This window comes from Mya arenaria, chromosome 14 (genome assembly GCF_026914265.1).
Source record: "Mya arenaria isolate MELC-2E11 chromosome 14, ASM2691426v1".
In the NCBI taxonomy this organism is placed as follows: domain Eukaryota; kingdom Metazoa; phylum Mollusca; class Bivalvia; order Myida; family Myidae; genus Mya; species Mya arenaria.
In genome coordinates, this window is record NC_069135.1 from 5,916,245 (window position 1) to 5,941,719 (window position 25,475).

The window sequence follows — 25,475 nt, forward strand, 5'->3', positions numbered from 1 at the left end:
AGTCATATTGCGCAAAAGGCCAATTCATATTGAGCTATAGGCCAAGTCATATCTCGCAAATTGGCCAAGTCATATTGCGCAAAAGGCCAATTCATATTGAGCTATAGGCCAAGTCATATTGCGCAAAAGGCCAATTCATATTGAGCTATAGGCCAAGTCATATTGCGCAAAAGGCCAATTCATATTGAGCTATAGGCCAAGTCATATTGCGCAAAAGGCCAATTCATATTGAGCTATAGGCCAAGTCATATTGCGCAAAAGGCCAATTCATATTGAGCTATAGGCCAAGTCATATTGCGCAAAAGGCCAATTCATATTGAGCTATAGGCCAAGTCATATTGCGCAAAAGGCCAATTCATATTGAGCTATAGGCCAAGTCAAAATAGGCTATATAGGAACAAGAGGTTATCTAAGCAAACTCATTCTTTATGGCTAATTTTAGGAATCTGCACCAAAAGCTTGGCTTTGGCAAAAAAAACATTAAAATAAATGTTGAACACGAAAATGTAAGAATAATAGTATGTTACAATGATGAGCAGGACTAATTTTCTTTCTTTTTTTAAAATCTGCTATATACATGTGTTGACTGTGAATATAAATCATTTACAATGTCTTCAGTGATAACCAGCACTAACCACTGACACAGCTCCTAGCAGGGATCAAACTTGGGACCCAGGCTATGATTCAGTCGGAGACCCTAACCACTGACACAGCTCCTAGCAGGGATCAAACTTGGGACCCAGGCTATGATTCAGTCGGAGACCCTAACCACTCAACCATTTTAAAAATGCTCTCACCTAGGGGCGATATTTATGAGGGGTTCTGCGGTGTAAGGGGGCAGGTTATAGGATAAGTATTCCTCATTCTGTGAGAGGTCCGGGTATATGGAGTCATCCGGTGTGCCCAGGGTCTTGAATATTAAATGAAGTTCATCTTCTACGGTTGACCCAGGGAACAGGGGGCGTCCACACGCCATCTCGTAAAATATACACCCAACACCCCTGTAATATATAAGTATGGGTTCATGAAAAGCAGTGTAAAACAATATTTCTTCTATCTAGACAAAACAGGATGTACTCTTGAATCTTGAAACTTAACAGTTAAAAAAACTGGTCCTACCATCATATCAGGTTTATATAAAAACATCTGTTGTTGCTTACTTGTAAATTTGTTCATGTACAAAGATTAACACACTTAAAACTGATGAAACAGGTAACTTAGACAGAGAAATCCCCAGATAATGATTTGTACGCTATTCTGCAAAAGTACATGAAAACACCAAACTGTCAATGCTACATATGTTCTCCCCAGCTGCCTTTGTCAGGGAGGCGATAATGTCCACTTACCACATATCTATCGGGGTGCCATACTCAGTTGACCCTAGCAATACATCTGGTGGTCGGTACCTGAAATGATGGTAAACATTAAACAATTTTGCAATAATTTTCATCATTATCATCATCATCATCCTCATCTCATCATCATCATCAACATCAAAATCATCATCATCATCATCATATCATCATCATCATCATCATCATCATCATCATCATCATCATCATCATCATCATCATCATCATCACCATCGTCATCATCATCATCATATCAGCTGCAGCAGTATCAAAATTACTGTTTTTGTCAATGTTGTCAAAATAATCCATCAAAATATTTATAATCAACAACTTTTGTATAAAAGTAACATGCGTAATGAGCTGATTCAAAACTTTTTCTGGAATTGTATCAAGTCCTCAGTTAGAAAGACTTGTAAATCCGTGCCCATTGAGGGAGAAACTTGGTTACACTATTTCAGGGAGTTATTTACTGATAACACGGAAACAAGAGACAATCCAGATATGTTCAATAACTTATACATAGAAGACGTAATGCTTGATAGTGACATCACAGATGACGAAATCGTGAGCAGCGTTAAATCTCTCCGATGCGGTTGTGCTTCCGGTGTGGACGGAGTACGCATAGAAATGCTTAAAAGCACAATCCATATTACCCTACCCTACCTAAACAAGTTGTTTAATAACATTTTGAACACAGGTCAATACCCATCAGTCTGGGCTGAAAGTATTATAACACCGGTTTTTAAAAAAGGTACAAAAACTGACCCTAACAATTACAAGGCGATTTCAGTGGGTAATAGTATTAGCAAAGTATTCATGAAGATTTTTGCACACCGATTAACAAACTGGGCGGAATCAAATAACATTATTGATGAAAGTCAAGCCGGGTTCCGCAGAAATTACTCCACGACAGACAATATTTTTAATTTGCAATCTATTATCCAAAAGTATATTAGCAAACGGAAAGGTCGCCTATATGTGTTTTATGTTGATTATCTTAAGGCGTTTGACAATTGTGTGCACCGTAAACTGTGGGAAAGCCTGCAGCGAAAGGGTATAAAAGCTGACGGCAAATTCATGACGTTGTTTAAGAGTATTTACTCTCAGCTCAAATCATGTGTTAAGGTTACCGGGACCTCCTTAACGGGACTTACTGAGTCCTTTGAATGCCAAATTGGGACTAAGCAGGGATGTGTGACTTCAACAATAATTTTTAATCTTTATATTAACGACCTTGTCAAGTATTTAAATAGACAATGTCAAAATGGTATAATTGTATCGCAAGAATCGGGAGAATTATATTGTTTTTTGTTTGCGGACGACATTTCGAGTTTTGCTGATACGGTAATTAAGCTACAGAGACAGATTAATGAAATCAGTAATTATTGCGCTGAAACTGGTATGAGGATTAACCTTGACAAATCTAAAATAATTGTATTCAGAAACGGTGGACCGTTAAGACATTATGAAAAGTGGACATACAATGGTAACGGCATCGAAGTGGTTAACTGTTATAAATACCTAGGAGCTTATTTTACTTTTAAACTATCATGGACAAAGACGAAAGACGTATTATCATTACAAGCAACTAAAGCTGTTAATATGATTTACACGTACCAGAAGCAGTTTGGCTATTTTAGTCTTTCAGATGCATTCAAATTATTTGACGCCATGGTAAAACCCATTCTCGTGTATTCATCTAAAATCTGGGGCTATGAAACATGTAATCAGATTGAAAAAGTGCACACGTTATTTTGTTAAAGGATATCGTGTTTAAATCGCAACGTAGCTGACTTTTTCGCCCTCAGTGAATGTGGACGTCTCCCTCTAAACGTCAGCTACATGACACGCTGTGTAAACTATTGGCTCAAACTAACAGTTATGTCGGAAGAACGTTTACCGAAGCAGTGTTACGCAATGCTTAAAACTTGGATGAGCAGGGACGTACAACGTGGGCAACGCATGTAAAACGCCTGTTGTTTCGTTTTGGCTTTGGCTATGCATGGACCGCTTATGGTGTAGGCAACCCCGACGGTTTCCTAACACTGTTCAAAACTAGAGTTTCAGACTGTTCCAGACAGAAGATACTATCAGATATTAGCAGTTCACCGAAGGCATTGTGTTATAGCATTTATAAAACAACTGTGGCTCCCGAGTGTTACTTGTCATTAAATTTACCATATATGTGTAAACGTGCCCTTGCAAACTTTCGTTGCAGTAGTCAGGATTTAAAAATAGAGACTGGAAGACATTCTTATATCGACCGAGAATTTAGATTCTGTACTTTTTGTCTCGAATGTAACGTTTACGTGATTGAAAACGAAGTTCACTTTTTAATTGACTGTCCTAAGTATTGTGAACTAAGAGACAATTATTTGAATTTCGATGAAGTTAATACAGTTATAAATAGCCGTGAAAGGTTTAGAACTATAATGGCGGACACAACAAAAGAGAGCATCTTTAATTTAGCAAAATTTATTAAACTGGGATTCGAATTAGGAAAAAATCTTAATTCTTAATTCATTGTTATGTGTATCTTGTTATAAATGCATAAGTTTTAATTTACTATCCCAATGTATACATGCATATACGTACGTGTCGAGCTAATGCTACCTAAATTGCGAGTGTAGTTTATATGTATTATGTTGCAACTGATGATCTAGATCTATATACGAATTGAATATATATTGTTTGCACTTGTATTAATATTTTCATTATGTATTTTGTGAATAGCATTAAGTTATGTACCATGTTGTAACTGATCAACTATACAATAATTATTAATTTTGGATTTGTGTTATTATCCTTATTTTATGCATTATTCAACAATATATTTATCGTATAGCTTCACATTTATAGAAAAAGATTGTAGGTTATGTTACAACTGATCAACTATATAATAATAATTTTTATGTTTGCATTTGTATTAATATTCTCATTTTGTGTATATTATTGTTTAACATTTTGTATAGCATCACTCTTATAGAAAAATCTTGTTTGAATGTATTTTGGGCTGGAGGCCTTATATTACAAATAAATGAATATTGTATTGTATTGTATTGTATTAAATTTAGGGCTTAAATCATTGCAAAGTTTAATGGGGGTTTTTGATCGTAAAGATAAGGCTACATCTACTCGTTGTCACTACTGGTAATGCATGCTACATTAGGGTTCTTCCTGTCTTAGAAACATAAGTCAATAGCACAGTATCCATTAACAGAGTTATAAAACAAAATGCCATTAAGGACTGAAAATAAAACTAGAAACTCCTGTACTGAACTCGTTAAAATGTCTGAAAACGATTGCCTCTGATGGAAAACCTCTATATGACGCCATCCCCATCATTGTGTAGCGCTTGATAACTCATTCCCTCATTTGACATTTTAAAAGCATAAGCAATATATTATGTACTTATATATAAATTGACAACCACAAACATTCATCATAATCCATTTTTTCAGTCATTAGAATTAATATGCATTTTTTAAACCTTTGTTCCTATTCAAAATAAATATCACTTATCTTTCAAAATGCTAGTGCCGTGTAATGTAAAAAGATTAACAAAACTGTCATTTTAAAGATCAAATTATTGTTTTCAAGAAAAAGACAGCTTTTATTTTGTTATCAAATTTTTGAAAGCATTTTTTGAAATAGTAATGGCAAACATGGTTTTAAAGAAAACCTCAGAAGCCTTTTGATTGATAATAGTATTTTCTTCAAAAGGAAACAATGCAAGTAATCTCCCTTAAACAGCAGCCTCTCAATTGCCAAACAACTGACAGAGAATGTGGATGTGTTACTGTCCTTATTTCTAGCCCAAACTCATAGTACATTTTTCATCTTTCTTTTTTTGCTCCGAGGACCCATTTTCGATGTGCATCAAGATTAGTTGGAACACTATAATGTTTTGCTTAGGACCAACATTCACATGGGGCAGATCAGTGTTAGCCATAACAGATATAGACGTGTATTGATAAGTTGAATCTTGTTGTTTAGTTAAGTCAAGATAAACAATTTGCTTTTATTTCAGAGTCACTGACAGTCCTGTTCATGTTGATGTTTTGAAGAAATTCTTTATTAATCATTAAATTCTCCAATAACAAAAATATTTGTTCGCAGTTTTCATTTGCACACCTATTTTCAGTTCAAGAAGGTTAGCGTCTATGTCAATCCCTACGTGTTTATCAATGATTGTGCAAGTGCAAATGAGACATTGTCACGAACAAAGCCATGTCCCTCAGTAGGTGGCCAATGATTCACATTGAACAGCGTTGTCATCAACAGTTATTGCTTCTCTAGTAAATGTGTGAATAAATATACAGCAATTTCATCTAACAGTTTCTTCTGAACATTTTTGCTAAATAAAAAAAATGAAAATTGAAGCAATATCAAAACATCATCGTCAACAGTCCCTTGTTTTTAAGTATAAACTGAATAGCACAAATACTGTGATTCCCCTCTGAATGTTCTAACATGTCCATGAAATAACATCAAACAGCATTGTCTCAATAACAAACAAGAGGACCACAAAATATGTACCTTTTATAATTTGAAAATCTGGACTGTTTTTTTAGTTATGGCCACGGTTCAAGATTGTGCATGATGATGCCACCTGGGACCAATAATAATCCAACACAATAACAATCCTACTCCCACATGCTACCCATGATGATGCCACCTGGGACCAATAATAATCCAACACAATAACAATCCTACTCCCACATGCCACCCATGATGATGCCACTTGGGACCAATAATAATCCAACACAATAACAATCCTTCTCCCACATGCCACCCATGATGATGATGATGATGATGACACAAAGTTTATTACATTACCTCAATTTTTATTCTTTGAAAAACAGACAAGCTAAAAACAATACCAATTTAAATAATAACCAGTCATAGGAGAACAAAAGAATACCATACCACAGAGTTACAACTTCATTGGAATATGTTTTGGTTGGTATAGACTTGGCTCTTGCAAGACCTGTAAATCAAAACACAACACAGTTGTTAAGGTCAATCAGTGTCCCTATGGGAAAAAGATCAGCAAAATGTCTGAAATTCTGATACTTTAATTGCGCCAATATTCCATGCAAACAATATGGTAATTATATGAAAGTGAAACCTGATTTGCAGGAATTCTTGAGATGCAATGCTTTGTGGCAAATCTATAATGGTATATTTTGTTCACATGGATGATAACAAAAGTTAAAGCTGCACTTTCACATATTGAAAGTTTTGATATCTTTTTTTATTATTTGACTTAGAATGAGCCTAATTTTGTGCAATTTTCTGGAAAACAGTGTAATTAGACTGCTCACAACATATCAGATTGCAGTTTTTAATATTTGTGTTTGACAAATATATGAGGTTTTTTTCTAAAAGCGTTACTTATGATCTTTTGACAGTTTTTCAGACAATTGAGATCTGTTTCATTGTAAAGTATCTTATATGACTGGATTGAAGGCATTGATGCAATTAACAGCTGTTACTAAGACACAAACAATAGAACAAATGCCAAAACTGTCAATCTGTGCGAGTACAGCTTTAAGAGTGGTATTTTTGTTAAAGGTGACCCCTTTTTCCCCAGGTGTGTCTGTTTCGAGCATGACCTTATAAGCTTTAATCTTTTATCACATTTGAGCTTAATTTTTCTCCCACCTCAGATAAGTAGATCCAATAATTTAACCATGCTAGAAATTCTTATCTTGTCCACGGGCGAAGATAAAATGCCCGTATGGAACTCCTTTTTAATGATCGCCACATTGTAATTACCTCCCTTGTTGAAGACTGTCGTCTGTAGCATCATGGAAACCTCGTCTTGTGGCAATATTTAGAATGCTAATTTATTATTTCTCGCTTCACATGTCACCATAAAACAGTTTTCACGCACCTTTAAAGAAATAATGCTTCACTCTCCTTAGAACTATTTAAAGACAAATTTGACTATAAACATAATCTGAATCACTGCGCACATATCCATAACAACCACGAATTATCGCATATCCATACGCAATTATTTTCAATAAGCATAAAAAATTCCAGCAAAAAATTGCATTTTTACTTAATTTTGTTTAACTGAGGTGGGAGAAAAAGCATCTACCATAGCCGCTCATGTAAGATAGGTTCATCCCGACCCTCGCACAGGGTTGGTTTGCGGAAACTCGGTAAACCTTGTTTCCGCAAAACACCCTACGCTCAGGTCAAAATGAACCTATCTTACACTCTCGGCCATGGAAGATACTTATAATCTGGTATACTGGAGTAGAAATAAGACTAATCTCTTGCATTATAAAACAATTTAGTCCGTACAGATGGTCACTGGCCTGGTGTCAACTTTCTTAGCAATTTTAACATCAACAAAGAGACAACCAATTATCTGAATATATATTTGGGAAGAAACATATTCAAACAAACATAAATTATAATTATATTCATGGAATTTATGCTGACATGTTCATCAGAGATATATGCATTTACACTTAACTAATTGACCAAAATAGGCAAGTTTCGTGACAAACTAACTAACCGAAGTCTGCAAGTTTCAGCTCTCCTCTCTCGTTGATGAGGAGGTTTTGGGGTTTCAAGTCTCGATGAAGCACCTGGCGTTTGTGACAATAGGCCAGCCCGCGTAACAACTGATACAAAAATATCTGGAAAAAACATCACAATGTTTATCGATTGATTTTAGACAAATCTATGAAAAAAAAAATATTTAAGTATAAGAGGATAATTCACTCTATGTATGATGTTCAACAAACAAAATTTTCTAATAACAATTGTTATAAAGTTAATTTTAGGAAATCATCATTTAAGATACATTACACTTTGCAGACCCAAAAATGTACCTTTAAGCATAATTTATTTATAAATAGTCAAACTAGAATGAGTTATTGATAAGGATTTGGTTTAAGTGGAAAAGTATCCTCTAACCTTCACATTTGTCATACTCATAATGTTCCCACAGTCATCCATATACTGCTTGAGATCCTTTTCCTGAAAAACAACAACATCACAATCAACAATAATGGCACTGGAATCACAACATGAACATGGTCTTTTATCTTGTAAAGTCTTTTTCAGCTCACGAAGTCACATTCATGAACTATACTAGAGACATTGTAAAAATTGTCTCTGATATTTCTGGGTCAATATGTCATTGCAATAAAAATATATAAACCCAGAACATCATTATAAATAATTGCTCCCACAAACTATCTCTACGACATGCATGTTTACTTCATTTCTTTGTGTCCTGCCATCACAAAGTTGTAATCAAAATATTTGGTGAGGGTAAAGCTGACAGATGTCTTGGACAGTGGGTTGGACAGTAGGACAACTTTATTATACTGATATTAATGGGTACGGAAGATCTGAAACAATCTTCTGATATTTTATACAGGTGTTTGTTTAGCCACAAATGCTATAAATGGTAACTACCGGTAATATTATTGCGAAATTTCCCATCAGTGATGCCTTAAAATTGCAAAGATTCATTCAAAGAATTTTACCCGTGTCATGTGATTCTTTTCATAGAATAAAATGGCGCCAATGAATTACACAAGAATATGGTTGAAATTTCTTTTAACAACAGTAAACCATTAGATACAGACTTAGACACACGACTTCAGTCAGATGTTAGGAGACAAAACCCATTCATGATACAAATAATCAATGATCAGTTGGAAGAATAAAACATGTCAACACTTTCTGAGGGCTTCACTTAAAACCTCTCCACAAAATGGACTGCTAATGTAGAGATTGGTTCCTAGGCCAGTTTCCAGCCTGAGACAGGTTTGCTTAAGAAACTAATTACAGGAGCTTAATTCTTGTGACAATGGATTCCCAGGAGATAACACCTACATGTACACAGTATAATGTTTTTTGTCAAGGAAAAAGTCCGCTGTAAACCAATTTATTAAGTAAAACAGTTTATATTTTCAATGTTTATTCATGAATGTTTCGACACATTTTTGGACAACTTCCGTAGAATAATGTTTTCTGGAGTTTGTAGTGGGCAGCAAGAAGATTAGCTAATGCGTCCATAGATAGTTGTAAATAACATGCTTACATATTTAAACAATTTTGATATGTCTGCCTTGAACTCACTCTTAAAACTAGTGCAAATTAAAAACCACACTTCTGTTAATTTTGTGCCAGACAATTCTTTTATCCTAGTGTTACAGATATCAGATCCTATTATAGCATTGGTTAGTAAATGGACCAAAAGTACAAGATCATTAAGTATATTGGGTTATAAAAAAAAAAACACTAGTCTAGGACTGTCAAAATAACAAAAATAGTTTATCATTTTTGTCTTTTGTCAGAGTTCTACCCTAGCAGTATGATTGTTTTCACACCAGTAATAATCACATAATAGACTTTTCTGAATAATTTGGTTATTAACACCTTAACCAATCAGAGCAAAGATTCTTTCAGAACTAGACAAATAATGTATGTACAACAACGTAATGACATTATTACACATGTGCATTGAAATATTTGAGGTATTACATTTAGTTCATCTGGGGCCATATTCATAAAGAGTGCATCTGGTGCCATATTCATAAAGAGTGCATTTGGGGCCATATTCATAAAGAGTGCATCTGGTGCCATATTCATAAAAAGTTTCTCTGGGGCTATAATCATAAAGAGTGCATCTGGGGCCATATTCATAAAGAGTGCATCTGGTGCAATATTCATAAAGAGTGCATCTGGTGCCATATTCATAAAAAGTTCCTCTGGGGCTATAATCATAGAGAGATCATCTGGGATAGTATTAATAAAAGGTTCATCTGGGGCCATATTCATAAAGAGTTCATTTGGGATCGTATTCATAAAGAGTGCATCTGGGGCCATATTCATAAAGAGTTCATTTGGGATCGTATTCATAAAGAGTGCATCTGGGGCCATATTCATAAAGAGTTCATTTGGGATCGTATTCATAAAGAGTTCAGCTAGGACAGTATTCATAAAGAGTTTATCTGCAGCTGTATTCATAAAAAGTTCATCTTGGCTGTATTCATAGAGTTCATCTGGGGCCGTATTCATAGAGTTCATCTGGGGTCGTATTCATAGAGTTCATCTGGGGCCGTATTCATAGAGTTCATCTGGGCCCGTATATATAAGAGTTCATTTAGGGCTGTATTCATAGACTTTATTTCGGGCATATTCATAGAATTCAGCTAGGGATGTATTAATAAGGAGTTCATTTGGGGCTGTATTTATAGACTTTATTTAGGGCATTTTTTTATTATAAAGAGTTCATCAACCTTTATTATGCGCCTTTAAAAATGGCTAAAGGTCAATTCACTCCACTATAAAGCTAAGTAATGAAAAAATTAAGATCATTGTAATTTACGACTAAGATCTTTAATGAAATGAAAGCCTGACCTAATTCCAAGAAGCTGTAAGTTTTACTCAAGAGAATTTCAAACTATTGACACCAAACTTACCAGATATTCAAAGACTAGGGTAAGAGACTTCTCCGTGTGCACGATATCATGTAGCGTGACAATGTTCGCATGCTTCAGCTCCCTGAGCAATGACACTGAAATAAAACAAGACCCAATCATAATGATATGTAAATTAAAGAAGGTGGATTTAAATGCCATTAAATCTTAGTAATTCATAAAAAACAAATAGCCATTATTCTAAAAAGTTTCATTTACTCTGTTAACTTTTAAATGCTAACATCTTCAGCAGCAAAATAAGACAGTAATTTAAAGCACTGTTCTTTACTACAATAGTCCAGGTTCAAGCCCTACCAGGCAAACTCTTAGGTAAAGTATCAATCCTATCAAGGGTTGCCAACAACTTAAGCTACTCATTTGGTACTCTGGTACTCAGTCTTCTTACCTTCCCGTATGGCTGTACAAGGTGCTCCCTCTTCATGTTCGAGACGAATCTCTTTCAGCGCAACCAGGTTGTCCGTCAGACGGCTTTTTCCTTTGAACACTGTTGCATATGTTCCCTGCAAGCAGTGAAAACAAATAATGATATGGAATATACATAACATATTCAGCAAAAACATTTGAAAATGTCACGCCTTTGCTTGCTTCTCCCTTTTTCTTCATTTCACTTTTTGACTCGGTTGCTGCTATTTATTTTTTTTGAAATTATAAAGGGTCTGCCCCACGCCATTGGCTACACTATAAAGGGTCTGCCCCACGCCATTGGCTGCATTATAAAGGGTCTGCCCCACGCCATTGGCTGCATTATAAAGGGTCTGCCCCACGCCATTGGCTGCATTATAAAGGGTCTGCCCCACGCCATTGGCTGCATTATAAAGGGTCTGCCCCACGCCATTGGCTACATTATAAAGGGTCTGCCCCACGCCATTGGCTACATTATAAAGGGTCTGCCCCACGCCATTGGCTACACTATGGCCTTACCTCCCCCTTTGAGTCAAATATTACTTAATTAAAATGAATTTAAATGCTATAAGTGACTGCACTTCCTACATGAGACCCCAAACATTCAATACTAAACATAACAGAAATAGCAATGTTATGGAGGTTGTGCAAATAATTAAAAATAATTGCTAAGCCTAAGAGAAAATAGTTTTTGCTCTGTGTTTGCAATCAACCAAATGCTAAATAACAGCTATAAGTATTGATTTTAGAACAGTTATCATAGGCTGTAATGGAATGAGAACTTCAGGACATTTTTTGAAACATCATGAAAAAATAACTGCTTTATTATAGAACTGATGCCATGGAACTTGGTACCACAAGCTGACAAGCTACTCCCTAAGTAGAGGCCCAAGAGGTTTCAATACAATGTGAGTTAACCAAGTTACCCAATATAACCCATGTCTAAAATATATTCTAACTTTACAATCTCACATTATGGACCAATTTTGACCCCACCTTACAATGTCAGACTATATAAAGTTTGTTGGGTAAATGCCAGAAGGTCATTTAAAAGAAAATAATCAAATGAAGGTTTTCGTACCTTCTGGCAAATCATACCTCCAGCACAATGACAAAATCATTTCCCAGAGAACTTATAATTCAAGGAGAATAAACAACATATTTGAGTTTGGCATTTTATAAAAGTTGACAAGTGTTTTTTCCCAGTTTTCTGTTACAACATTGTAGTTCTTTATACACAATGTATCTTTGTTGCTGTGGTGGGTATTCGGGCACAATTTTGGGGGTATTCAGGTACATTTTGGTGGGAACTCGGGCATACTTTGGTGGGAACTCGGGCATACTTTGGCGGGTACTCGGGCACATTTTGGCCGGTACCTGGGTACATTTTGGCGGGTACCTGGGTACATTTTGGCCGGTACTCTGGCACATTTTGGCGGGTACTCAGGTACATTTTGGCCGGTACCTGTGTACATTTCAGTTGGCACTTAGGTACATTTTGGTTGGCACTGGGTTACCACTTTAGTACCCAGTACCCGATCAATACAGCAATACATTACACAATTTTTGTATAAGTTTTTTTTGAATTTATTTTATGTTATTAGTTTACATAGAGATTGCATTTTGCCATATCATTTGATAAATAATAAAACCTCCGAACTGTATTCATTTATGTTTCACACCACACTATTACTTGGCCAGCAATAATCATGTATTCACTTTATTATGTCATGTTTATTCTGCAGAATTAAATGCATATATATATATGGGTACCCGCGGTAACTAATGATTGAGTAACCAGGTAATTTTTTTTTACCCAACCATGCCCTACTGAGAATTAGTCAAACAACAAATGCATCAAAGATTTTCAAACATGTAATACAAGTCCACATATGACAAAGAATTCCAATAAATATAGTCTGCTTCCCTATACAATTTTATTAAGTTATAGTCTTAGTAACTGTCCTTACTACATGCGTTGGTATCTGGTTGTCAATGCTTGAGTTTTAATGACCAATGTCAGTGACTATGACAACACCATGGCTATTACAATACCTTGACATTTTGTCTTTGAAAATAACACAATAACTTATTGAGTTAATAGATTACTGTAAACAAGCTCAGCTTGTTCGAAAGAATAAGAACAAACAAGATACTCACCTCCCCCAGTTTGTCAAGTTTGGTGTATGATTCTATTTTCCCAAAGCCGATCTCAGACTGAAACAAGGAATATTTCATTAACTACTGAAAATAACTTGGGGTTAATGCCAGAACATACCAAGCAACATTAAAATATGTAGTGGTTTGGAACTTTGGCAGAAACCATTGGAGAGGCCATGAAAAAGAGGGCAAGTTACATAGAGCTCGAACCCGCATTAGAGTGGAAATATCACACATTTACCATTGGACCAACTTGCCCTTAGATCAGTTTCAGAGATTTCCAAATAAAATGTGTAAATTAAGTAAAGCTTTAAGTATCTAAATACAAAGGTAAAGAAATGAATAAAGCACAATTTGTTGTCATTTGTGCTGTTCCTCCTACAATTTTTTGAAGCTACAACTAAAAGTTAATGAAATGGGCATCCTTAAGTTCTATTTTGATAGTAATAATGCCTGAGAAGAGTTACAGCAGCTAATCAAAACACCTCGGCCATTTACCATGGAAAACAACCCCAGATATATCTAAGACGATTTACAATGTCAGAATTTGTTATATTTAACTATTCTGCAAATAATTTGTGTATAGTAATTTCAATTTAACCTATGGACTTTACTGTTAGGAATCTTAATTACTTATGCTATAAAACACTTTACTGGGAATCAATTTGAACTAATTAATACAAATAACCTGTTAATTAAAACACTACAATTTAATAATATCATTTTTGTTTACAAAATACTTCCAATAATGCACCAGCATACACATGGGGATGTTTTCAATGTAAAATGGCCCAGCAATAGATACCGGTACCTGACAGAAGATATTCATCAAGTCAAATAGTCAACTATCAACCTGGGATGAGCATAGCTCAGGGATTTCGAGCATAATACACTTTGCTGGCATCATTCATTACAGCACAAGCTCATTTTTAACATGCTGAAGAAGTTCTTCAGACATTGAACGAAATTGACATTATTTCACTAAGACATCATTTTAATGCCAAGAAATGTATTTATATTATGTGTATTTTCATCTTCTTCCAATTATAGAGTTTCATGTTAAATCTGAAGACGTAAATAGCCATGCCTCCAGACTTCACAATTTCAAAAATATTGCTAATTGTTCACGCAAAACCGTTTAAGATGTTCAAATAACAACCCAAAATAAAATGTTGAAGTAAACAAATATCATTTTCAAACATCGCATAAATACATTTTTAAGAAAAACTCTAAGAAAAGCATTCAAAAGCTTGCTCATAATTATATATTTTGGGTAGTTCATGTGGATGCATGAGTCTTACAAATCATTCAACATGGCTCTAGGCATTAATTTCTGTCTGTAAATTCCATCAATATCTACAATTGTCATTTATAATACATGTAAGGCAACTACATGAAACAATATCTACTTATTAAATTTCATCTGTATAGAAAAATAAACTAAGAAAATAATGAATATAAAAAGTACATTTTAAACAACTAAATAACTGTTAAAGGGATGACACTCACTGAGTGAATTTCATTCAACTTAGTGAAAAAATGCTTTTTTTTTAAGTTGAATTTAAAGAAAACTTAAACAATGCATTACAAAAACAAAAATAAGCAAAAAAAATCCAAATAAAAATAATGCATATGAATAAATTTGATGAAAAATAGGGGATAAGTAAAATATTTGTAGTTAAAAAATAGATATTTTTTAATACCGTATTATATCATGCATAGGACGCACTATTTTACCCCCAATTCTCATCTTAAAAATTGCCTGCGTCCTTTCTATGCTATTAGAATTTCATCTGTTTTTTTCCAAGTCCATTTCAGGTCGAAAATATCGGACCAGGGAAGAACGCGGTAATAGTAAGTATCTGTACTGCGTCACCGAAGAGAACAAGAGCTGTCACAGTATGTGACGAATGCCCCCGAATGTGACATTGACCTACGAACAAGGTCAGTACATGAAAAGTTGATCTTGCCTTTACGTGTCAAATATGTATGGCAAGTTATTTTAAATTGCCTCTGAACATAAAAAAATACCACCCATACTTGACAACCTACACTGTTATGTCCTTATATTCAGAATTCCCTTGTGAATAAACACTTAGTGTATCTTTCACCTTAGAGGTAGGGACATGGGTCTTGCACACGACACGTCGTCTTCGTATGTGGAACACATGTAGCAAGTGATTTTAAAATCTGTCCATACAAGGGAAAGTAACAGCCCTGACACGACAACCTATACTCTATGTCCTTATATGCAGCACTCCATTGTGAATAAACACTAAGTGTGACCTTGACCTTTGAGGCAGGGACACGGGTCTTGCACGCGACACGTCGTCTTGGTATGTGGAACACATGTGGCAAGTTATTTTAAAATCTGTCCATACAAGGGAAAGTTACAGCCCGGACACGACAACCTATACTCTATGTCCTTATATGCAGCACTCCATTGTGAATAAACACTAAGTGTGACCTTCACCTTTGTGGCAGGGACACGGGTCTTGCACGCAACATGTTGTCTTGGTACATGTATGTGGAACACATGTGGCAAGTTATTTTAAAATCTGTCCATACAAGAGAAAGTTACAGCCCGGACACGACAACCTATACTCTATGTCCTTATATGCAGCACTCCATTGTGAATAAACACTAAGTGTGACCTTGACCTTTGAGGTAGGGACACGGATCTTGCACGCGACACGACGTCTTGGTATGTGGAACACATGTGGCAAGTTATTTTAAAATCTGTCCATACAAGGGAAAGTTACAGCCCGGACACGACAACCTATACTCTATGTCTTTATATGCAGCACTCCATTGTGAATAAACACTAAGTGTGACCTTGACTTTTGAGGTAGGGACACGGGTCTTGCATGCGACACGTCGTCTTGGTATGTGGTACACATGTGGCAAGTAATTTTAAAATCTGTCCATACAAGAGAAAGTTACAGCCCGGACACGACAACCTATACTCTATGTCCTTATATGCAGCACTCCATTGTGAATAAACACTAAGTGTGACCTTGACCTTTGAGGTAGTGACACGAGTCTTGCACGCCACACGTCGTCTTGGTATGTGGAAAGCATGTGGCAAGTTATTTTAAAATCTGTCCATACAAGGGAAAGTTACAGAGCCGGACGGACGGACAGACGGTGCAATTTTAATATGCCCACCTTCGGGGGCATAAAAACTGACAAAGGTAAAATCACGCAAGTTAACCCACGCAGAAATATATTGAATGTTTACTTTAAAATGATTTATTGATAAATAAATTGAAAACAAACATGAGTGTTTACTTTTTTACAAGAGGGACGCTATTCACAAAAACTCAATGTAAGTCAGCATTTAACTGGATTGAGTTATAACGGCAACAGAAAATCGGAAAAGGAGGTAAATATCAATTGATCGTTGTTTATGATTTTAATGTTTCGATATTTTACAAAACATTTTGTTGTATGTTACTGTTTTTAAAAATTAATAAAGGAATGTGCATAACGCAAAGTAGCATTATTTTCACTATCAAATCTTTTCAAATGTGCGAAGGTGTGAAAAACACCCGCTGTCTGTCATTAGAAAAACATCAATAGAACGAACTATTGCGATGGTAATACCGTATGGTTGTTTGTTCGCACTTGACCGGTCGTGCCTTTCGCTGGCAAGGATAATTACTGACACGCATTAATTATGCCTGACATGCTTTATTCAGCGCAGCGACAAGCCTTATCAAAACAATCATCAGTTTTGACGATACACAGTTTTGCAACGGTTGCAACGGTTGACCGTCATTCAGAAGGCATGTTGGAACTATTGCAACGGTTGCAACGGTTGACTGTCAGTACAGCATTTGTATAAGTCTTATAATATGCGTGAATGTTCTCAAAATGTCAAGACTTATATCATTGTTGTGTACACTAAATTACCGAAATGGTAAATTACCGAAAGACGACGATAATTATCGGAATACACAAGACAGTTATCGAAATATGCCTTATATTCATTTTTTTTACTTCAATATATGTTATAAATACTTTACCAACCTCAATTTTTCGCCTCCGATTTTGCCATTTTTCCGCTGCGTCCTATCTTATATATTAAGGGTTTTTACCCGTTTTTTTTCAACTATTTTTTTGCCTGCGTCCTATCTATGCTAGCGTCCTATACATGATATAATACGGTAAATTGAATATTTTCACAAAGAAGCTTTATGAACGTGGCCCCTGATGTCCCAGGTTTAATCCCTAGTGGCGGTAATGTCAAGGCCTCTTCTTCTGGGAATCATTTCATCAAGAATCGTAGGAAATATTTTGTACCTATAGGAGACATTTTGCACTGTTTTTAATCCTTCCTAGGAACAAAATTACTTCTACGATTCTTAATGAAATGGCCCCTTGGACAAAGATTATATACCTTTCTACCCAGAAACAAAGTCTCCATACACATTCAGCTTCTGTCATTATCCAGCTTCATTTCAAAATTTCTATAGCTTCAAGTTAACTCAAACACTTACAAGAGATTTTCTGCGTGACCGTCGACTCAACTGACCCTCTGGTGTAAGGCTCTGTTTCGCAAGGAAGTGACCGGGTATTCGTATATCTGCCGGCAGAGATAATCGCTTCGTCACCTCCTGGAACAAATATTACACAAGTTCATTTATAACATATAAATATCATTCTTTTATTAAAAGCATTCTGCCATTCCCCTCATAAAAATATGACTTTTGTTGCTCACGAACTGAAATGAAATCCACATTCCACAGAAATAAACAATTAAAGCTTTATCTTAAAAACCTTCTTATTTTAAAATATCTGTGTAGATATTTTTTACCTTCAAATTTTGTTTATTTATTTTTGAGCTTGTTTCTGTAAAACTACACATTGGTTAAATTCAATAAACATTTTTATTTAAATTGAACCTTACTTGATATCATTTTTATTTATGTCACCATGAATTGCATTATCATCATTCCATTAAAAATAAGAATTATATCATATGTAGCCATCACAAAATAAGGAAATAATTGTATATATTTAATAAATAACTTTTGATGTTTTGTCAAAACATCAGCGTTGAAAATGTGCGCACTTTATTGTGACATATGATGTATTTTAACAATGTAAATCATAAAAATAGTATTTATAATATAGATAGAATATCAATTCCATAGACATTCAATAAAACATTATTCAACTTGTTTGTATCAATTTCAGGAAACTTGATTAATAAATTCCACATTGAATGACAGCTTGTGTTATGTCATCTATTTAATACATTAGTAATAGCATAATAAATATATCCAAACACTCTTATTCACTTATATGGAACTAAAAAAATAAAAATATATAGTTATGTAGTCACAACATCAAACTTTTATAATTACCAGAGCTGTTTTTTGTGTGTATAAACTCTTCATAATGAATGCCCACTAAATTGTACCGATGATGTCCAAGATGACCTGCCACACTATTTCTCATTAATGACTTAATAACTGTCTGCCTCTGTAGCTTTTAACCTTATAATTCTATCAATAATATATTTTCTCTCAATAAAGATTGTGGTCATATAAATGCATCTACCAACAGTAACTGTCAAGCCGAAACAAAACACCAGTGTACCAGAGATTTCTAATACACAAGAGTGAAACAATCCTTTATCGTTTTGCATTTATAGGAAATTCTGTTAGCACTAGTTTTCGGAGGACAAATAATATGGCACAATAATGCCTTTGGCAGCTCGTAAATGATTTCTATGATACTAATGGACAATGTTTTAATATTTCTAAATGTTTGTATATATTTTTCACTTTATATTATTTATTATAAAGGCTGCAGACAGAACATGAAAGCCGGCAACAAGTACCTATGCATTTATATTTTCTCAGTTGTTCAAGGGACATAACTCCACCACTGCTTTAGCCAGGTTGATGTCTGATGGGACTTGCTATACATAGGTTGATAGTTGTACCTAATTCTTTTTTATTTGTTATTGATTCAGACATAATTATGCCAGATTTTTGCAAACACTTACAAGGCATTTGTTGATGTGAAGTCTGGCAACTTTCTTGACAAAAGAAAATGGTAGAAAATGATTGTCAATTAAGGCAGGTTCCCTGAAGAGCTTATGTTGAATGTATTGCTGACTACAGAAATAAAACTTTCTTACCTATCTTACCTTTAACAATTTTATTGTTATTGTAACATTTTACAACTGAAGCCTTGAAATATCTCTCAATACATTTTCATCTAGACAACCTTCTACTAATTAAGAAAGAGTATTAAACAGGCATTAACTCTTGAGAATATTGTCTTTAGTCAATGCAGGGAAAGACCAATACAAGATTGCTTAAAACTGCTGCTCTTAATATCGGTATATGCATGTATATTTCATATTCAATGCATTCAGATAAGAAAGACACATACCCAAATTTAGAAAAATAGTGAATCAAGGAATGTAAAATCCCACAATTTTGTCCGATTTTGACCAATTTCGACCATGCCAGACTAATTTAAATACACACAAATAAACGTGTCAGATAACCAAAAGACTGACGCGACAATGCTTATCCCGTACTATTATCAATTGGTCCAAACAGGCGACACAGTAAGACAAAATACGTGCTTGCATTTCCATTTAAGTTCTGTTGAAAATGCTACGTTTTTCATATAACAAACTGCTAATTCCCCAGATCATTGAAGGAAATTATTCTGCATGTATAGATACTGTTATACACTCTCCCATCTAAGACACACTCTCTTATTGATATACACTCTCCCATTAAATACAAACTCTCTCATTGCCAAACACTGTCCAATCTTAGACACATTTTCTTATAGCCATGCATACACTGTACCATCTAAATGACACTTTTGCATCTAATATTCACTCTCTCATTGTCATAGTACACTCTCCCATCTAAGATACATTAACTAACTGCCATACACTCTCCTATTTAGACACACTCTCTCATTGCCATACTTTCTCCCATCTAAGACACATTAACTAACAGCCATACACTCCCCAATTTAGACACACTCTCTCATTGTCATACATTCTCCCATCTAAGACACATTAAATAACAGCCATACACCCTCCCATTTAGACACACTCTCTCATTGCCATACATTCTCCCATCTAAGACACATTAAATAACAGCCAAACACTCTCCCATTTAGACACACTCTCTCATTGCCATACATTCTCCCATTTAGACACATTCTCTCATTGCCATACATTCTCCCATTTAGACACACTCTCTCATTGCCATACATTCTCCCATTTAGACACACTCTCTCATTGCCATACATTCTCCCATTTAGACACATTCTCTCATTGCCATACATTCTCCCATTTAGACACATTCTCTCATTGCCATACACTCTCCCATTTAGACACATTCTCTCATTGCCATACATTCTCCCATCTAAGACACATTAACTAACTGCCATACACTCTCCCATTCAGACACATTCTCTCATTGCCATACATTCTCCCATCTAAGACACTCTCTCATTTAAGTCTCTCAGCTAAGACATTCTCTTGTCCAGTACACTCTCATGTCTTTGAAACACTCATCTGTGACATTCCCTCATCTTACTTTTAAGTTACTCTCTTGTCTAAGACACACATCTACAACACACTCTCATCGAGTACAAACTCTTTTACTGACGACAACCTCTCTGGGGAGTGGAAAATCGTCTTCTCCAGACCTAAAATCACTTTCCTCCCACATACAGCAAAATTAATTGAGGAAATATATCCGCTCTGCTTTCAGACCACATCAGGCAATATTCATTCATCATTAACTATGCCGACAGGATTAACTAATTTCACCTGACATGGCCATTACACTGACAGCAATTTGAGTGAGCGTGCACCGTATTGTATTGACATGCAATGTCACGTCCAGTTTCCACTCTTGTCAAATGCACGCAGATATCTTTGCCAATGACGCCAATGTTTTTGATCACTAAATTGCAAGACAGTCTTAAATAAAAAAATCAGAGTCTTTGGTTTGGGTTCTTTCCAGAATTATACACAGACAGCAGATGAAGTGTTCACTGTCTGTTTAGCGCAGTGGAAAGCACACTCGCTTCTCACCAAGGACACCTGGGTTTGGTTCTTTCCAGAATTATACACGGACAGCAGATGAAGTGTTCACTGTCTGTTTAGCGCAGTGGAAAGCACACTCGCTTCCCACCAAGGACACATGGGTTTGGTTCCTGGCCTGTGCGCATGTCATTTATGGTCACTAAGCAGGACAAGTGGTTTTCCTCAACACAAGACCAAAATATTGTTATAATATTGTGCCAACGAAAGTGATTATTATAATGTTTTAATGATTTGTTTCACAATCATTTTAAAAAAGATAAATTTAAACTCTGTTTTAAAGAAATTGAACATTAATACAGTCATTTGTCATTTTTATGATGCATATCAAACAGATTTCCCTAGTTGTACCTAAAACAGAAACTGATACCATTAATCAATGGTCATTTATATGTTCCAGTTATGTGTCCCATAACATATATATATCAGGGCTCAAATGCAATGTCGTTACATATCCTTGAAACATTTTTCATATTCTGGGCTACCCATACAGGAGAGAAATGAAAGTCATTGAAGTTATTCCTAAGTACACTTGTAACCCTAATCTACTATGATCCATGAATACACATACAAACTTAGTTTGGTATTTACATACATCTTTAATCCAAAGCACTCGAAAATGCCATGTGCTCTGTTGTAATTAATATTTGTTAACATGAACAGTTCAAATTTTCTTTAATTGGATTGACCATTGAATGACCAGCTATTGTTTTGAATTTCATATTTTTATTACTACATATAACAAAGACAACAACAAGAAGTTTAACATTGTGAATTCCTTCTTCTACCAAAATATACAACTAACGTACATAATCATGTTCTTTCAGTGTAATCAGAAAACAGAGCCTTAAAGTTTTAGATATGAAAGAAGGGGTCAGCGGCATTGAGGTTTTTGACAGTACCACATAAAGGCTCTCATTATTTCAACAATAACCTGAGTTTTAACATTTGTTTTTAGTTGATAAGAGTTATAATTTAACCAATAGAAAAAATTGGGAAGTGTTAGGTCTGCCTCCAGAAAGTTTATGTGATGATAACAGTTTATTGCATATGAGATTTTTTTCTGCCATGGTCTGAACTGAAATAGGAAGGCAGCAAAATATGTAGCCATGTTCTGTTAAAAAATGTAACTTACACTTGCATAGGATTTGTTCTTCAAGTGCTGGAGAGCTACCAGCTCAAGCAACAAACATAATGTGCTTTCAGGCCCTAACAAAAACTGTGTAACAGGCATATAGAGTTACTCTGTCTGTCTGTCTGTCGTCCCGAAGCCTGTGTATCAACTCCTTCATAATTAAACAAATTTGAGAATTTGCTTCATACTTTAGACCATCCAGCAACATGTGCTGATGCCCCTTATAAGCAATGATTTGTGCTGCCTCCATTTTCACCAGAATTATTGCCTTTATTTTCATGTCTTAGTATGGTGAACTCCTTGTGTCTCTAACTCCTCAGACGTGTTAAGGTGGATAACTGATGATCAGGCATCATGTGAAGATAATCCTAAAGGTTGGATTTTGTACTGCATAAATTATGACAGAACTGCGGCCCCTTTATTTTTTTCTCTATAAATAGTAAATATTATAGTGAAAACATTTGGTGAGATTTAAAAGCTTGTTCCAATTCAATAACATGTGTGTTAATGGTAAGGTGTTCCAAGGAAAACCAAGGTCCGCCTCAAAGAGTAATTGTCAATGTATAATATATATAATGTTATTATTATATATTATTGGGAGCTCAATATATGACCTTAACCTTTCATCTATGAAGCTCTTTCTTTCTTGCATAACAGACATTCTTTTCTAACGGACTATTTGACAACATTGTTGACTTCAAGTTGCTATAATGCAAAATATTGTCAGTAAAGAACAATGATCATGGTTTTTTTATAACCACATAAACAACTCCCATAAACAACCCCAATTTATTATACTTAAAACAACAATAAAACAAGGTCCATGCCAAGGAAATCTCTCCAACTGCTTACCCTGGCAAGCTGATCTTCATCAAACATCCTCTTAGATGGTGGCTTCCCAACTACTCTACGATTGCATCCATCACCAAGGTCATCCTCTTTGTTACCGATTTTGTTTCGGAACATATGTCCATGGTCCTTCATAACTGACTTTTCACTTTTTCACATTTATGCTATAAGACTTTCTGAACTTTTTCTTAGAACTCTACTTTTGAATTATGAACACTGGAAAACATAGGTGTTAATTTCCTGCGTTGAGATGTGTTCATTTTTATTAACGCTGAAGAATATATTCACAGTTGTTGGTGACAGTAACTACCCATATTATGATTCAGCAATGAATGTTATACAGATGAAAAAGCCTTTTATAATGAGTAAAATTGTCTCTTACTTAACGGAATCACTTAAGTATGCCTCTTCAGAAGTGACTGACATAACAAAGCACTGTCTTCAGAAGTGACCAACAAAACAAAGCACGGTCTTCATAAGTGACCCAAAAAAACAAAGCACTGTCTTTAGAAGTGACCAACAAAACAAAGCACTGTCTTCAGAAGTGACTGACAAAACAAAGCACTGTTGTCAGAACTGACTGACAAAACAACGCACTGCCTTCAGAAGTGACTGACAAATCAAAGAACTGTCGTTAGAAGTGACTGATAAAACAAAGCACTGTCTTCAGAAGTGATCAACAAAACAAAATACTGTCTTCAGAAATGACCAACAAAACAAAGCACTGTCTTCAAAAGTGACCAACAAAACAAAGCACTGTCTTCAGAAATGACCAACAAAACAAAGAACTGTCTTCAGAAGTAACCAACAAAACAAAGCACTGTCTTCAGAAGTGACCCACAAAACAAAGCACTGTCTTCAGAAGTGACCAAAATAAAAAAGCACTGTCTTTAGAAGTGACCAACAAAACAAAGCACTGTCTTCAGAAGTGACCCACAAAATAAAGAACTGTCTTCTGAACTTCTGACAAAACAGAGCACTGTCTTCAGAAGTGACCAACAAAGCACAGAACTGGCTTTATAAGTGACCGACAAAACAGAGCACTGTCTTCAGAAGTGACCAACAAAGCACAGAACTGGCTTTAAAAGTGACCGACAAAACAGAGCACTGTCTTTAGAAGTGACCAACAAAGCACAGAACTGGCTTTATAAGTGACCGACAAAACAGAGCACTGTATTTAGAAGTGACCAACAAAGCACAGAACTGGCTTTATAAGTGACCGACAAAACAAAGCACTGTCTTCAGAAGTTTCTGACGAAACAAATCACTGTCCACAGACGTGACCAACAAAACAAAGCACTGTCTTCAGAAGTTTTCAACAAAACAAAGCACTGTTCTCAGAAGTTTGCAACAAAACAAAGAACTGTCTTCAGAAGTTTCTGACAAAACTAGAGATGTCACAGGAGTGACGAATACCCCAAATGCTGCCTGGACACAGGAATGGCAAACCATTTTTTTTAAAAGAGGCCATAACTCCAAGGTTACTGCACACTGCATCTTCTTTTATCATGCATGTATTGTTTTATTTAAATCTGTTGAGTAATTTAGAAGTTACACTGCTGACATGAAAAACTAGCCTTTCATGAGTTTTCTATTTTTAGTAACAGTGACCTTGACCTTGGCCCCACCAGCCCCAATATCAAACTTGACCTGTATCTTCTGATGTTACACCTGTGTACCAAACATTTTTCAAATCTGTCTAGCCTTTCATGAGTTATCGTCCGGAAACCGTTTTTCTATTTTTAGTAACAGTGACCTTGACCTTGGCTCCACCAGCCCCAATATCAAACTTGACCTGTATCTTCTGATGTTACACCTGTGTCCCAAAAATTGTTCAAATCTGTCAAGCCTTTCATGAGTTATCGTCCGGAAAACGTTTTTCTATTTTTAGTAACAATGAACTTGACCTTGGCCCCACCAGCCCCAATATCGAACTTGACCTGCATCTTCTGATGTTACACCTGTGTACCAAAAATTTTTCAAATCTGTCTAACTTTTCA

General features: G+C 35.4%; 1 protein-coding gene across 4 annotated transcripts in view; it reads right to left on the reverse strand.

Annotated features, from left to right (window-relative positions):
• LOC128216985 (cyclin-dependent kinase 17-like) overlaps positions 1–25,475 on the reverse strand; it is an 81,810-nt gene that overhangs the window by 14,118 nt on the left and 42,217 nt on the right. For all 4 annotated transcript variants that reach the window (XM_052923758.1, XM_052923757.1, XM_052923759.1 and 1 more), the window contains exons 4-12: positions 17,896–18,012; positions 13,394–13,450; positions 11,217–11,331; positions 10,814–10,908; positions 8,292–8,354; positions 7,888–8,011; positions 6,282–6,342; positions 1,347–1,406; positions 798–1,001 (exon numbers count right to left, since the gene is read on the reverse strand). In XM_052923758.1, the coding sequence (XP_052779718.1) occupies positions 798–1,001; positions 1,347–1,406; positions 6,282–6,342; positions 7,888–8,011; positions 8,292–8,354; positions 10,814–10,908; positions 11,217–11,331; positions 13,394–13,450; positions 17,896–18,012 (896 nt within the window). The remainder of the gene's footprint in view (positions 1–797; positions 1,002–1,346; positions 1,407–6,281; positions 6,343–7,887; positions 8,012–8,291; positions 8,355–10,813; positions 10,909–11,216; positions 11,332–13,393; positions 13,451–17,895; positions 18,013–25,475) is intronic.